At 35.7% G+C, this 15,928-nt stretch overlaps 1 protein-coding gene across 5 annotated transcripts in view; it reads right to left on the bottom strand.

The window, feature by feature from the left end:
* Positions 1 to 15,928, bottom strand: part of RNF111 (ring finger protein 111) — a 160,686-nt gene that overhangs the window by 57,711 nt on the left and 87,047 nt on the right. For all 5 annotated transcript variants that reach the window (XM_069098162.1, XM_069098161.1, XM_069098164.1 and 2 more), the window contains exon 2: positions 11,648 to 12,540. In XM_069098162.1, coding sequence (XP_068954263.1) covers positions 11,648 to 12,521 — 874 coding nt within the window. In that variant the 5' untranslated portion in view covers positions 12,522 to 12,540. The remainder of the gene's footprint in view (positions 1 to 11,647; positions 12,541 to 15,928) is intronic.

Genomic DNA, 15,928 nt, shown 5'->3' with positions numbered 1-15,928 from the left:
ATAGCAGCTCTTTTTGTGGTGGCAAAGAATTGGAAATTAAGGGGGTGCCCATCAATTGGGGAATGGCTGAACAAGTTGCTGTACATGTATGTAATGGAATACTACTGTGCTATAAGAAACAAGGAGCAGATGGACTTCATGTTTACCTGGAGAGGCTTAAAAGAACTGATGCTGAGTGAGAAGAGTAGAGCTGGGAAAAATTTGTACACAATTACAAATACAACGTATGTGTGACAACCAACTTTGATAGACTGGACTCTTCTCAGAAATTCAGGGTTATAAGTCACCCCAAAAGTCTCATGATGGAGAGATGTCTACATCCAGAGAAAGAGTTTGAATCCAGATTGAAGCAAACTACCTGCTCCTCTTCTTTTTCTTGTTTGGTTTTGTTTCCTCTTTCCCATTGTTCATTCCATCTGATATAATCCTTCTTTATAACCTGACCAATGTCTAATGTGAAAGAATTTGCAGATCCTATACTTGATTGTATGCTGCCATGGGGGGGTGAGAGGGGAGGGAGAGAAAATCTGAAATTCAAGGAATCGTGGAAATGAATCTTGTAAAATAAAAGTAAACAAATTAATAAAGACCAAAAAATTAAAAATAAAAAGATTCAAGATGACTTTAAAAGTCTGTAAAAATAAGTTAAAACACTCAATATGAAACCTATCAGGAAAAATACCAAGTCTTGTGTCTTTAGCTTATCAAAGAAATTGACTCCCCAAAGTACAATATAAGAGAACTTAGCTATACTTCACATGAAAAAGGCACAAATACTAGGTTTTGCATTCTCAGCAAAAAGTACAATATTGAGAAACATATGATGGAACTGCTCTTTAAAATTCATAATAATATAAATGTAGCATCCAGGTCATTAGAAGCAACACTTCTTAGAAATATGTAATTTTTTATTCCTTTTTTTTTTTTTTTTGCTTTTTGGAGGGGGAAGGGCAGGGCAATTGGGGTTAAGTGACTTGCCCAAGGTCACACAGCTAGTAAGTGTTAAGTGTCTGAGTCTGGATTTGAACTCAGGTCCTGCTGACTCCAGGGCTGGTGCTCTATTCACTGCACCACCTAGCCACCTAACACTTCTAGAAATATGCAAATAAGATGATTAAAATGTCCATATCCTTTGGACAAGAGATTCAACTGCCAGTTATGTGTCCCAAGGACAAATAATAGATTAAAAAAAAAAAGGTCCCATATGAACCAAAATTTTCAGCAGCACTTTTTGTAGAAGCAAAGAATTGTTAACAAAGTAGAGAACCAAAAAGTGGGGAATGGCTAAACAAGTTGTGATACACGAATGTCAAAGAATTATTTCTGTGCTGTAAGAAATAATGGACATGATGAATATAGAAAATTAAGGGAAGACTAATGTACTAGGAACATGATAGTCCCACTATCTTAGATCATGTGTACAATATTGTTTTCAGTTCAATTCTTAGAGGGTATACTGATAAACAAGAATTCAGAGAAAGATGACCCCGATGGCAAAGTATCTCAAGATCATATTATTTTAGAATGAAGTGACAGAACTGGGGGTGTTTATATCCTAGAGTTTAAAAGAAACATCACAGCTGTCTTCATTTATTTGAAGAACTGTCATGTAGAAAGATTATACTTCTGCTTGATTCCAGAAAGGACAACTATGAGCAGTGTTGCAGAGAAGATCCATGTTCAATATAAAGAAAAACTTCCTAACAATTAGATTTTATCCAAAAGTGGAAAAGCAGCTAAGAGAGTCACCCTGAAGAAAAGTATTCAAGAGAAGGTTGGATGATCACTTACGGGATTAGTTACAGAATAGATTAATTTTTAAATCGGGCATCAGTTGGACTAGAAAGCCTCTAAGGTCCCTTTGAATTCTGAAATTCTCTTAACTTGATCCATTCCAAGGAAAGTGGTCAGGATGGTAAAGATTCTAGACTCCAAGAATAGTGCAAAAAGATGGGGTATCTTCAGATGGATAACCTGAATTAAGAAGGCTAAGGAGGAGTGTTAGAATCAGATTGAATTAGAACAGAAAAATCCTAAAAGATCACCTAGTTTAATTTCCGTTTAAAGAAAAAAAACCTGAAGTTCAGAGAGGTCAAGCAACTTGCTGAAGTTCACACAAGCAGTGAGTGGAAAGGACATAAAGTCTTCAACCCATATGTACAAAAATGTTTATAGCAGATATTTTTGTGGTGGCAAAGAATTGGAAATTAAGGGAGTGCCCATCAATTGGGGAATGGCTGAACAAGTTGTGGTACATGCATGTTATGGAATACTATTGTGATATAAGAAACAAGGAGCAGACGGTCTTCATATTTACCTGGAGAGGCTTATATGAACTGATGCTGAGTGAGAAAAGTAGAACCAGGAGAAATCTGTACACAATTACAGACACAACGTATGTGTGATGACCAACTTTGATAGACTAGACTCTTCTCAGCAATGCAGTGATATAAGTCAATCCCAAAAGACTCATGATGGAGAGAAATATGTGCATCCAGAGAAAGAACTAGAAAGAACTGAGTTTATATCCAGATGGAAGCAAAATACCTGATCTTTTTCCTTTTCTTGTTTGGTTTTATGTCCTCTTTACCATTTTTCATTCCATCTGATACAATCCATCTTTATAACCTGACTAATGTATAATGTGAAAGTATTTGCAGATACTATATTTCACTATATGCTGCCATGGGGGGGGGGGGGGGTGAGGGCGGGGGACAAAATGTGAAACTCAAGGAATTGTGGAATTGAATCCTGTAAACTAAAAGGAAACAAACAGGGCGGCCAGGTAGCACAGCAAGTAAGAGCACCAGCCCCAGTGTCGGGATGACCTGGGGATTGAATCCAGGCTCAGACACTTAACACTCACCCAGAAACACCTGGCTGTGTAACCTTGAGCAAGGTTACTTAACCCCAAAATTGCTTAAATAAATAAATAAAATGCTTATTCTTTTGAAAAATAAAAGGAAACAAACAAATTAATAAAAAAAAAAAATAAAGAAGTCTTCAAAGGTCTTCCAAAGTGCTTAAATGCTTCACAAGATGCCCAGCACCTAACAAGCTGACTGACATGAAAGAGGGAAAACACTCTTTTGCTCTAAAGAACAGCTCTGGAATCAGTGGATAGAAATTACAAGGCAGCAGACTTTAGATAAAGAAAACTTAAAATTAAAACCCTCTAAGAATTAAATTGGACTAATACAATAGCCCAGTTGGTCTCCCTGACTCAAGTATTCCCCTCCTCTAATCATCTGCCAAAGTGATTTAAATGTTTTTTTTCCCCCTCCCTATTCCCTCTAGGAGTAAACAGCTGCCTTGGTTTGGCATTTAAAGTCCTTTACAATCTGGTCCCAGCTTACCTTTACAACCTTATTTTCACATTAGATTTCACATTCATGCACAATGAGACCCTGTCAAACTTCTCTTGTTACTTTTTTTAATACACAGCACTGAATCTTCTACCTTTGTGCATTTGCACTGGCTGTCCTTCATGCCTACCACACGCTCTCTTCTCACCCTCATCTAAAAATTCCTAGGATCCTTCAAGATTCAGTTCAAGTGCCTCTCTCCCTCCACTTCATTATTTTGTAGCTTTTGTGTATATTATATGTGTACATGCAGCCTTCCCCAACTACAGTAAGCTCCTAAAAGGCAGGGCCTGTTTCATTTTTGTGTTTGTATGCCTAGCACCTAGCAAAATGTCTGGTACCCCACAGGTGCTTAATAAATGCTTGCTGATGACTCTAGAAACATACTTTTTTCCAGTAGTCTACAATACAGTAACACTAGTGTACTTGCTGTTCCTCTCAAGTTACATTCCATCTCCTGAATCTAAACAATTTCACTCACTGTCTCCCCATTCCTGGAATGCTTTCCCTCCTCATCTCTGCCTCCTAGTTTCCCTGCATTTCTTCAAGTCTCAGCTGAAGTCCCATATTGTAGAAGAAGACTTTGCTAGATCTTATTAATCTTAGTACCTTTCCTCTGAGATTATTTGCAATATATCATGTGTCATCCTGTTTTGTACATAATTGTCTTTTCATGTTGTCTCCCCCGTTAGACTGAAGTCCTTCAGAGAAAACTGTTTTTTTTTTAATCTTTCCACTGCTTAAGTCAACTGCTAGTTGACTGACTGAGATATACAGGTTACAGAACCAATCAAAGAAAACCAACAGGAACAATGAGTTAGTGCTCTGTCCCAGATTTTATGCTTTTACACAAAGAAAGATAAGCTAATTTTAATTCTTCCTTTTTATAATTTCATCAGATTATTAGTTTTTGCTAATTTTTACCTCAAAAGGTTTTTTCATCCTAGAAATTCCAGGTATTATTGCTTTAAAAATCTACTCTATTTCCTCATATAAGGAATATACAACAGTCTATAAGAGTAAGACCTAATGAAAAATATCAATGAGTGCTTTGTTAACTCCATGTACTTATGCCAGGAGTTACATGAAAACTAATAACCAAGATTGTGTCAGATAATCTTGCATAATGATCAGTATGACAACAAAGCTAATTAAAATAGAGGGCCTGAATTGCAAAACTAAAGCATTTATTAAAAAACAATCTTCATTTGTATTTTTAATCACATAAAATAAAACCATTTATGGTTAAAGAACACTATAGTTTTGGGGGATGGCATTCTTTTCTAGAAAAATTCATTTTCTAACAGTAACAAAATTCATCTGGAAAAAGAAAAAGTTCAGAATATCAAGTGAATTAATGAAAAGAAATGCAAGTTAAGGTGTCTTAACTATACCGTATCTTAAATTTTATATTAAAGCAACAATCATCAAAAGTACTTGGTACTGACTAAGAAATAAAGTGGTGGATCAGGGGAATAGCTTAGTTAAGTACACAAGACACAACAGTAGACTACTGATCTACTATCAATCTACTATTTGATAAATCTAAAGACTCCAGCTTCTAGGATAAGAACTCATTATTTAACAAAAACTGCTGGGAATACTGGAAAATACTATGGCAGAAACTAGGCATAGACCAATATCTTACACCCTATACCATGATAAAGTCAAAATGGGTACATGATTTAGATATAAAGATTGATAGGATAAGCAAACCAGGAGAGCAAGGAATAGTTTGCCTATCAGCTCTATGGAGAAGGGAAGAATTTATGAACAAACAAGACAGAGATTATGAAATGCAAAATGGTTGATTTTTATTACATAAAATTAAAAAGGGTTTGCACAAAGTCAATTCAAGCAAGATTAGAAGGGAAGCAGAAAGCTGGGAAACAATTCTTATAACCAGTGCAACTGATAAAGACCTCATTTCTAAAAATTAGAAAACTGAGTTGAATTTATAAGAACACAAGTCATTCCCAATTGATAAATGGTCAAAGGATATGAACAAGAAGTTTTCAGAGGAAGAAATTAAAGCTATCTATGGTCATATGAAAAAATGCTCTAAATTACTACTGATTAGAGAAATGCAAATCAAAATGACTCTCAAGCACCACATAATACCTATCAGATTGGCTAACATGACCAAACAGGAAAATGATAAATGTTGGAGAAGATGTGGGAAAATTGAAGACTGACATATTGTTGGTGTAGTTGTGAACTAATCCAACCATTCTGGAGAGCAATGTGGAACTATGCCCATATGGCTATAAAACTGTGCATACCCTTTGACCCAGCAATACCACTTCTTGGCCTGTATCTCAAAGAGATCATAAAAATGGGAAAAGGACCCACATGTAGAAAAATATTTATGCAGCTCTTTTTATGGTGGCAGAGAATTGGAAATTGAGGGGATGCCCATCACTGGGGAATGGTTGTACAAGTTGTAGTATATGAATATAATGGAATATTATTGTGCTATAAGAAATGATGAGGAGGCAGATTTCAGAAAAACCTGGAAAGATTTATATGGACTGATGCTGAGTGAGGCAGGCAGAACCAGGAAAACACTGTACACAGTAAGAGCCACATTATGCAATGACTGATTTTGATAGACTTAGTTCCTCTCAACAATGCAAGGATCTAAGACAACTCCAAAAGACTCAAGAAAGAATTCTGAAGTCTGATTGCAGATGGAAGCATACTATTTGCCCTCCTTTACTTTTGTTTCTTTTTTCTTGTGGTTCATCCCATTAATTCTAATTCTTCTTTACATCATGACTAATGTAAAACTATGTTTAATACGAATGTAAAAGTAGAGCCTTTATCAGATTGCACACCATCTTGGGGAGCGGGGAGAAAAGGAAGGGGAATAAAGTTTTAAACTCAAAATCTTATGAAAGTGAATGCTGAAAACTAAAAATAAATTAATTATATATATAAAAAAAGAAAAATTCATTTTCTTCATACATTTCACCTATGCATTGCAATCACCCTAATAACTAGAAACATTCAACTGGATTAATAGTAAAACTTCAAGGCTCCACAGAGTCCTCAGGGAATTAATTGGTTCAATCAAAGAAAAGCTTCCCCATTTGAATGTTAAAATGCCTTTCAGTATGGACAGACATCATTCTAAAATATATTTATATGCTTCTTTACCTATGAAGTAGAGTTTATATGAAATACAAAAGTTTTCTTGATGACTCAGGATTACTAGTAATATCAATATGCTACAATAATGATGCCTTTAGGTTTAATGAGTATATAGGGCTACGTGACCCCATATTAAATAATTCCACAATGCTCTGCTTTTTGAATGAATGCCTGTGTCTTTTTTATAACAGCTCATTTCTTCTCTTTCTACATGGCTATCAATTATCACTTCTCATCACTACTATGTGTTTGCCTGAAGAAGCCGTCTTTTCTAATCTGCTATTCACTTGGAACCAAATTATTCAAGTTTAACTAAGTGGTTAAATTGTAAAGAGCTCACCAAAGAATTAAGCAGATATGTGAATTCATCTTATGATATCCATTTGGGCTTCTTAGCAGAATTTTTTTCTTTCTAATGAGTTCTGTGTAGGCGAGGCTAAGTAATAGCTACAGTATAACTTTAAAGTATCAATGAATCTGTGATCTCTTGGCATACTCCATGCAATGGGCAGAAGGAATGTCACCCCATTCCTGACTTCACATCCCAGACATGTGCTCCCATAAATTAACATAATTACTGAAGTATGATGAACACAGTACCTGCATGAGTTCTTTCTGGCTTCATAATTTTTCTCTTCTGTCACAGTAATCTCTGCTCTTTTGAGTTTTCTTCTTTTATGTTCTCGGTTACTTATGAGTTCAAACATGTAGCAACAATTGCACTTTCAAAGAAAGTCAGAAGTTCAATGATATATGAGGAAATGAACCACTTTTTTAATGGCACCTTGATGTGATGATAATTTTTGGATAGTTTGCTTCCAAAGAATTGGGTTTTTACATATGTTTTGTTCTGTCTAACCTTACGCACAGGTTAATTTTACTAAAGAGTAAATAAAGTCAGAGTAAAAATGCTAATTTGTAGCTAGCATCTTTGATAAACAAAACTGTCTACACAAAACCACAGCTACTAAAACAATTTTATAAATCCAGTGGAACTGGTAATTTGGTATTCTCTAAATTTTTTTTTAAAAGTAATTTCAATTAATGCATCTACAACTCCTCAATTCTGCAAGAATTTAAGAAGCAAGTAGCAGAGTTCCTATACACCCTATGAAAGAAACGTTCCTATCAAGTACTTCCTATATAATCATGCTATAAACAAATTAGACTCAAAAGAATAATTTCTATGCAATTTTTAAGGTTAGGTAAAAGGATAATAGTTAAAAGAACTAATCACATCTGTGGATCATATACAAAGGTTTTTGCTAAAATGTTAGGGGTTTTTAAAACAACTAATATTCAACTTTAAGATGTGTGAAAGCTAAGATATATCAAGTTAATCTAAGAAACAGAATTAAATGAAACAATTATAAACCCTTTAAATAACAGATTTACAAATAAATCACAAAGGGCCCACAGACTATTTTATAGATTCATAGTGGTAAAAGAAAACCATTTTATCTCATGGAAATCAATCTTCCTTCTCCATCTTCTAAATTCCTGTGCTTTCTCTACCATTTATTTAGCTATTAAATTTACCCATATATTTAGCCCCAGCTCAAACGCCACTTGTTCCTTTAAAACTTCTTTAATCCCGCCCATTTGGGAATGAGCTTTTCCTCTCTAGACCTTAGGTGGTATTTTCCCAATTATACAATCACTATATTTCTCTTACTTATTCTATGTTATTTTTGTGTTTAGTTATTTGAGCATGTAATATCTATGGCTACTAAACTGTAAGTTCTATATAATGATAGCCTTCATCTTTTATTTTTTGTATTTTGAAGATCCTACAGGAGACTACACATATAAGACACAGAGTGTTTACCGAATTAATCATGCATTGCCTTATGACATTTATTCTACTGATGAACTTCTATTTAAATCTGGTATTATTAGTTTTTCATAGTTAAGGGCATCAATTAAACGAGATTTTAAGCTCCTGGAGGACAGGAGTCAAGTCATACGCAGAAGATCCTTCAAAATGCTAAATAAATATTTAATTGAAATCTACATGCAGATAAAACCAAAACATCCCAAAAGATATTTGTTTTCAATTCTGAATCTTTGGATTTGTGTCTCCAGAGATAATGCTTGTCATTTGCAATATATACAGATGAGAAAAAAACCATCCAGAATACAGGTAGCTAGTCCCCTACTTACCAAATGTTTGTGTTCCCAAAGTTAATTTATAAGTTGGCTGTTTGGAACTTGGAATGCATTTTCCCATAGCAACAATGTTATAAATGGTTGTTGGGTTCCCAGAATAGCCTACAAACACCTATTTAACCCATAATGTGGCTGGAATACTACACATCAGCAACTAATAGTAGAAAACAATACTATTTCAATATCAGAAGAATTTAACAAAACTGAGCAAAATAATCTGTATATATTTTAAATACCGATATTTTAAGATATACTTAAGCCTTCTTTAGTGATGCTGACTTTTCTCTATCAGCTGGGTCATTTATTTACTCATGTTAACCTAGCTTACCCCTCCCAATCATTAACAGGGATCTGACCTGCAACACTTTTAGCCAAAATTTAAAAAAAAGGCATCTGTACCTATGTATGAATACGAAGCACTAAAAAGACCTTACCTACTACCCTGTTTATTAATGTAAGTCAAGTCTAGAGCTTTTAAGTTAAAACTGAGATACTTTCCTTTCCCAATGTTGGGCTAAATGATCCCCTAACATTCCCTCCAGCTCTAAACTTATGGGTCTATGATCCTTAAATATTCTGTTCCCGACTTAACATCTCCCTGAATAAAAGGATGGTAGGTAGTCAAAAAAGCATTTTACATATATATATATATATATATATATATATCCATCCCTAGGCTACTTTCATTCAAACAAAAGGATTAAGAGTTAAGTAAGAAAACTTTCTTCAATGTGGTCTTTTAGGGATAGGAAATTTTCTTATTTAAAAACAGTTTTGAAGGTGGGAAAAGGTGGAACAATAATGGGGCATACCTGAAACCTAAAGAAATTTTCCTTTAAGGGCTATTAGCTGCTTCAGCATAAAAGTAGACAAAAAGCACTGATGAGAAGAAAAAGGGAGCTTCAGGAAGGAAGGTATTAACATGAGAAGGGAAAAGAGATAATAAATGTCCTGTCCACAGAGATGGAAGCTATTAAAAAAAAAAAACTCTACAAAAAGCTACAGTCCAAATTTGGGACAAGAGGAGGCAAGAATCAGGACTAATTAAGTGAACACATATTTGGGAATTAATCCTTTCACTGATGAATTCTAGATATAGCTCTATTGTGTATGTTGTCTTTAATCACCTCCAGTCAATTACATATTATCTTGCCAGACATATAATAATAATAATAGCAGTTAGCTATATTTATAGCTCTTTTAGAGTCTACAATGTCCTCTTTATATATCATCCCAATGGATCACAGCAATCCTGGTAAAGTGGGTGCTATTATTATTTCCATTTTACAGATAAAGAAACTAAATCTGAGAGGTTAAGTCAAATTGTCTGAGGTCACACAGCAGGCACCTCAGGCAAGATTTAAACTCCAACTATCTGACTCCAGAACCAGTACTCTAGTACAGTTGTTTCCTCCTCCTATGTATAACAAGGTGGGAAAGTACTTGAGTCACATAAGCAAGCAACAGGAGAATGCTGTAATAGCTAACATTTATATGAAAACTGACTGTACATGAGTTTGTCGTTTTAGCAAATTAAAATGAGTTTAAGGGGGTGGCTAGGTGGCGCAGTGAACAGAGCACCAGCCCTGGAGTCAGGAGAATCTCTGAGTCCAAATCTGGACTCAGACACTTTACACTTACTAGCCATGTGACCTTGGGCAAGTCACTTAACCCCAACTGCCCCTCCAAAAAAACCCAAACAAAAAATAAAATAAGTTTAAGAAGAATAACAGCTCTTTTCATTATTCCATTTCATTTACATTTTTTGAGTTGTCCCCTCTGGTAAGCCTAGAGTAAGATACAAGAGACAAGCATAAAAACTCTGATTCAGCATGGCAAATCGCTCCCCAAGGTCCACACTTCAATAATGAACTGATAATTCACTTCACAAAAATCTATTTCAGTCAACTGTGGTTAAATAAAATTAGTTATACTTTGCTCTTATGCAGCTATAAAATTAATCTGAACAAAAATATAGTGAGAATATATAAATTCTGAAATGTATGTAATCTGATTCCTAAAAGTCAATTAATCAACAAGGATGGTTAAAGCCCCTACTATATGTCAGGCACTGTGCTAGGTCCTGGGGATACAAAGACAAAAATGAAATAAACAGTACCTGCCCTTGAGGAACTTACAGTTTGGCTGGGGAAAATATCTAAAGGATATATACAAGACTGCTTGAAAACATTTTAAAGAGGAATTGAAGAGGAAAAATAAAATCTTAATTGTTCTATTATCAAGTTACGTATTTTATGACCTTGTAATTCAAGATGCACTAAATGCCATACAATTTCCATTGTTTTCCTTATTTTATGCAGTCAACAGGCACTTATTAGATACAATTAATAATTCACTTCAATACTACTTTGCATTTAGAAACAATAAATACAAGTAACTGGGAAAAGTATAGTAAGATATGTATCAACTAATGCAGAGTGAAATAAGCAGAACCTGTAGAACAATATGCACAATGACAAAAACAATGTAAATTAAAACATCACTAAAAAGAAGCCAAATTTTGAGAAATTTAAAAAAATTTAACAGCCCCAGCTGAAGGACTACAAGTACAGAAATGCTGCATCCATTGTCAGATAAGGTCACTTCACCATCTTGGTTGTTTTTGTTTCCCTGCTTTTCTGTGTAACAACAAAACATTCAAGTCCTCTGTCATTCCCAAAATGACAGGGATGTAAAAACAAAATGCGAAGTTTTTTTTTAAAGGAAATAAAAACTAGAAAATTTTATTAAGTTCATCTCAGGATGTAATTCACAATTTTTAACTAATATATTTACATATCAGTGCACTGAATATTAAAATACAGTCCATGATACTGATTCTCTAATGCTTTGAAAACACACAAAAAAATTCCTTTTTAAAAACACATATTCATAGGTACCATTTAACAATTCAACTACAATTTTTTTACTCATTTGAGTAAAAAGAATCTTAGTTTTACCTGAGGGAATGGTTGCACTGTTTTGGTGGTTTTCACTGGTTGACACAAATAAGTCTTCCTCTCCTTCAGTGGAAGAGCTAGAAGAGGATTCGCTACTGAGGTCATTCTCACTAGAACTGCTAGAGCTCGGGAGTAAGGCATACTTTCTCCGGACCTCCCGTTTTTTCCTCTGCATTAAAATTCTCTCCTTTTGTTTCTGTGTCCTTTGTGAAGAATTTTTCACAAATCGTTTTCTACACGGAAGTCTCCTTAATGAATTAGTATGAAAACAGGGCCTTTTCATCAATAATCCTGAAACAGATTCTGTCTCAGTCCGAGGCCACTTTTGTGACCGAGAACCATGAGTTCTACTTTTAGCATTCAATATTGCCTGGGAGTGCCTAACAGATACTTCTTTGTCTTCATCAGATGTTACCGTGTCAGAATCTCCAAAATGAAGACTAGATGAAGGGGAAGAAACACAATCACTAAAAGAGGAATCATTATCTTCTTCGCTTTGTGTTTCTAGGTGTTGTCTCAATCCTAACATTCCCTGGCTTTCTTTAACAACACAGTTTTGGGTATAAGAAGGGCCAGCCTGCTGACTCTTGCGCTTTTTCCTTACAACAATACCTTTTTCTTGGTCTTGTTGGTTACTATTCATGTCTTTCTCTTGTTTTTGAGAATCATCACATAAGTGAGAGAATTCATTCTCTACTTTACTTGCGATCATCTCAACTTCTGCAGGGAAACTTTTGGCTGCCCCGATGGGCTCAGGGTGCAAGAGGATCCCTTTTAGACTCTCCTGTGTCTTTGGTGCATCAGAAGGTACCTCACTCTTCATATCCGCTTTTAAGGTATAGAGTCTGTTACAATCAGGAGTCCATTGAGTCATGGGAAATGGTAAGTAAGTCCTAAAAAGAAAAAATATAAAATATTTTTAAAATGTGCTTTATCGTGTTGTAAATTCTATAGGACTACGAAGATGTTAAATTCTGCTAAAACATTCTCAAGCGAGAATATCACTACCTTCTGATCCTTTAATATTTCTAATATTGTACTACTGCCTTTTTTTCTAATTACAGAAACCACGTTAATGTTAGGAACTTCCAAAATAGTGGGCTAGATCATAATTTCAATTTAAAAATACACTGGCACCTTTTACTAAAGTCACAAATTTGGGGGGGGTGGAGCCAAGCTGGCAGAGTAAAAGCACAAACTTGGCGTGGACTCTGGCTCCAAACACTTCCAATACCTGTTAAAAAATGACTCTAAACAAATTTTAAAGCTACAGAACCCACAAAGTGACAGAGAGAAACAAATCTCCTGCTGAAAGCAGCCCAGCCAGCCAACAGAAAAATTCTGTTGCAGCATGCTGGGAGCCGAGTGCAGTCCCCTGTGAGCTGCGGTTCTGGCCCCATAGCAGCCCAAACCAGAATTCAGGAAAGTGAATCACCAGAAGCTGTGGTAGTTTTCAGAATTCTCAACCCATAAACTCCAAAGACAAAGTAAAAGGTCAGTGTGGAACTCTGTTGGAAGGGTAAAGGAAGAGTACAGTCTGGCCCCTGCCCCTTGGGTGAGAAGTGGCAGAGCTGCTTCCAGAGCTCCTGGACTGCAGACTATAGGGGGACCAAGGGACCATTCAGAGGGTACTCGCTCTTGCTTTGACCTACTTGGATCTGGATTGCGATCTTGGGTGGTGGTCCTGGGGTGTGTGGCCAGTGCGCCGGAGCTTGTGGGGGCTGTAGAGAGGGCGCCCAACTAATAGTTCCAGCAGCTGTGAAAACCCCAGTGATTTGGGACAAAGCTCTCTCCATTCTGTAAGCAGAGTTCTACCACGGAAAAGAGCTCAAAAGTCAAGTAATTGGCAAAATGAGCAAGCAGAGGAAGTGTAATCGGACCATACCATCCTGTTTTGGGGACAAAAAGGATCAAAGCATGGAACAGGAGGAGGTCAATGAAGTCAGAACTCCTGCATCAGAAGTTTCCAAGAAAAATATGAACTACTCACAGGCCATGGAAGAACTCAAGAAGGATTTTGAAAATCAAGTAAGAGAAGTGGAGGAAAAATTGGGAAGAGAAATGAGAATGATGTAAGAAAATCATGAAAAGCGAGTCAACAACCTAACTGAAGAACACCTTAAAAATAGACTAATTCAAACAGCAAAAGAGGCCCAAAAAGCCAATGAGGAGAAGAACGCCTTAAAAAGCTGAATTTGTCAAATGGAAAAGGAATTTTAAAGTCACAAATCTGGTCAAATTCAACCTATTCTCTTCAAAAATTATCATGGAACAGAAACAAATGAACATAAAAGACTTAGTAACTGAATTGAAACTAAGACCTCCATTTGGTCAATATGAACTTCCCTTTCAGTTTATTCTAAAATGGTATATATTTAAACAACTGAATCTGTTTCTCAATGTCTAAAGACTATGTAATATTTACTACCATTGAAAAATATCTGATATTAACATAGCTCCTTTTCCCTACCAAGATATATATGTTATTTCATTTATTCTCATGTCCTTACTCTAGAAGGCATTATCCCATTCTGTTTTAGAGATCACAATAAGAACACAGTAGAGAAGGGATACACTGGGAAATGAAGGTGATAAAAAAACCAAAATATATCAGTAAGTTTTAAAAATACACATATTCATGCTAACCACATTAGAAACAAAAGCAAATAGAAAAGGGCACAAAACAAGGGAAGAGAAGGGGACAAGTATTTATTAAGTGCCAAACTATGCTAAGTGCTATACAAACAGTATAACACTGATGTCATGATAACCATGTAAAGGTAGGTGCTATTTATTATTGTCTATTTTGCAGTTGAGGAAACTGAGGCAGAAGAAAGTTAAGGGACTCACCCAAGGTCACAGAGCTGGTGTCTGATGCCGGATTGGAATTCAGGTCTCCCTGACTCCAGGACCAGCATTCAATATCCATTGTGCCACCTAGCTGCCTAGAACAACTAAGTTAAAGTTTACTTTGTAATTTTTTTTAAAAAAGTAAGCCAACCAAATGACATATTTGACAAGACAGTCGGCTAGATAATAAAATTTCTAAGTACAAATGGTTAAAATATCTGTATGCTATAAGCTTCTTGTTTTAGAATTATATGCCTAGTTAAATGATGGTAATTTTCTTTCTTTCATTTCTGTAAATCTTTATTATACACAAGGTTAACTACTTCAAATCAAACTGCTTTGATAAAAACCAACCAATTACCCCCTTATAGAATTTTAGTGCTAGAGAAGAATGTCAGAGATCTCCATTTTCTATCTCAACCTCCTCATTTGACAAAAGAACAAACTAAGGATCCAAGAAGCTAAATAATATTCCTTTAGATGGATATTTAATTGGTTACAGAATATGGGCAAAACTGACTACCTAAATTTGTTAGATGCCAGCATTCCTAAGCCAATACTCCTCTACCACTATGTGGACATATAACTACTGGGAAATGACGGTGAAAAAAAAGCAACAGTTTGGGGTACGGAGTCCCTGGACAGGGTCTCTTATTCAGCAGTAACAAATCTTTGCATTCACCTTTTCATGTACTACTGAACATCCCTGAAGGATGTCACAAAACTGTACTGATAGGGTCAATACAAATTTATGTTACCTGATCTCAACTCTATCCTCAAAGGCTGCCTGGCAGTCCTTTTACTCTTTTGAGTGAGCCACAACACTAATCAACATTTCTATAAAGCAATTCACTATAAATATATCTCTTTCCAAGTTGATATTGAACTATTAATGACTGCTCTTTGGATTTAGTCAGTAAGTCAATTCCAAAGTCATCTAATTCTACCACCATCTAGTCCACATATCTTCTGCACAAGAATAGCATTTGAGACTTCATTAAATGCTTTGCTGAGGGGCGGCCAGGTAGCACAATGAGTAAGAGCACCGACCTCAGAGTCGGGATAACCTGGGATCAAATCCAGGCTCAGACACTTAGCACCCACCCAGAAACACCTGGTCCTGTAAGTTACTTAAACCCAATTGCTTAAAATAAAAAAAGTGCTTTGCTGAAGTCTAGGGAAACCACCTATAAAGTCTTTCCCTGTCTACCAGTTCAGTAACACTGACAAAAAAATTAGGTTAATTTGTCAGCATCAGAATTTGTCAGGAAGAAAGAAGCTCCTTGAGGAAGGGACTATTTTGGAAGTAAACAGTTTAGGTTCAAGTCCTACCTTCGGGCTTTCTGACATGTCCAGGCAATGTTATCATGGGCAACTTACAACCTATGTGTCCCATACAACATTAAGCTGCAGAACAGCAACTGGTGAATT

The sequence above is a fragment of the Petaurus breviceps genome, unplaced genomic scaffold (genome assembly GCF_028583685.1).
Source record: "Petaurus breviceps papuanus isolate PSGF00001 unplaced genomic scaffold, PetGlider_PUasm1.0 37, whole genome shotgun sequence".
In the NCBI taxonomy this organism is placed as follows: Eukaryota; Metazoa; Chordata; class Mammalia; order Diprotodontia; family Petauridae; genus Petaurus; species Petaurus breviceps.
Note: the sequence above shows the minus strand (reverse complement) of the source record. Positions and strands in the feature narration are given on the sequence as shown.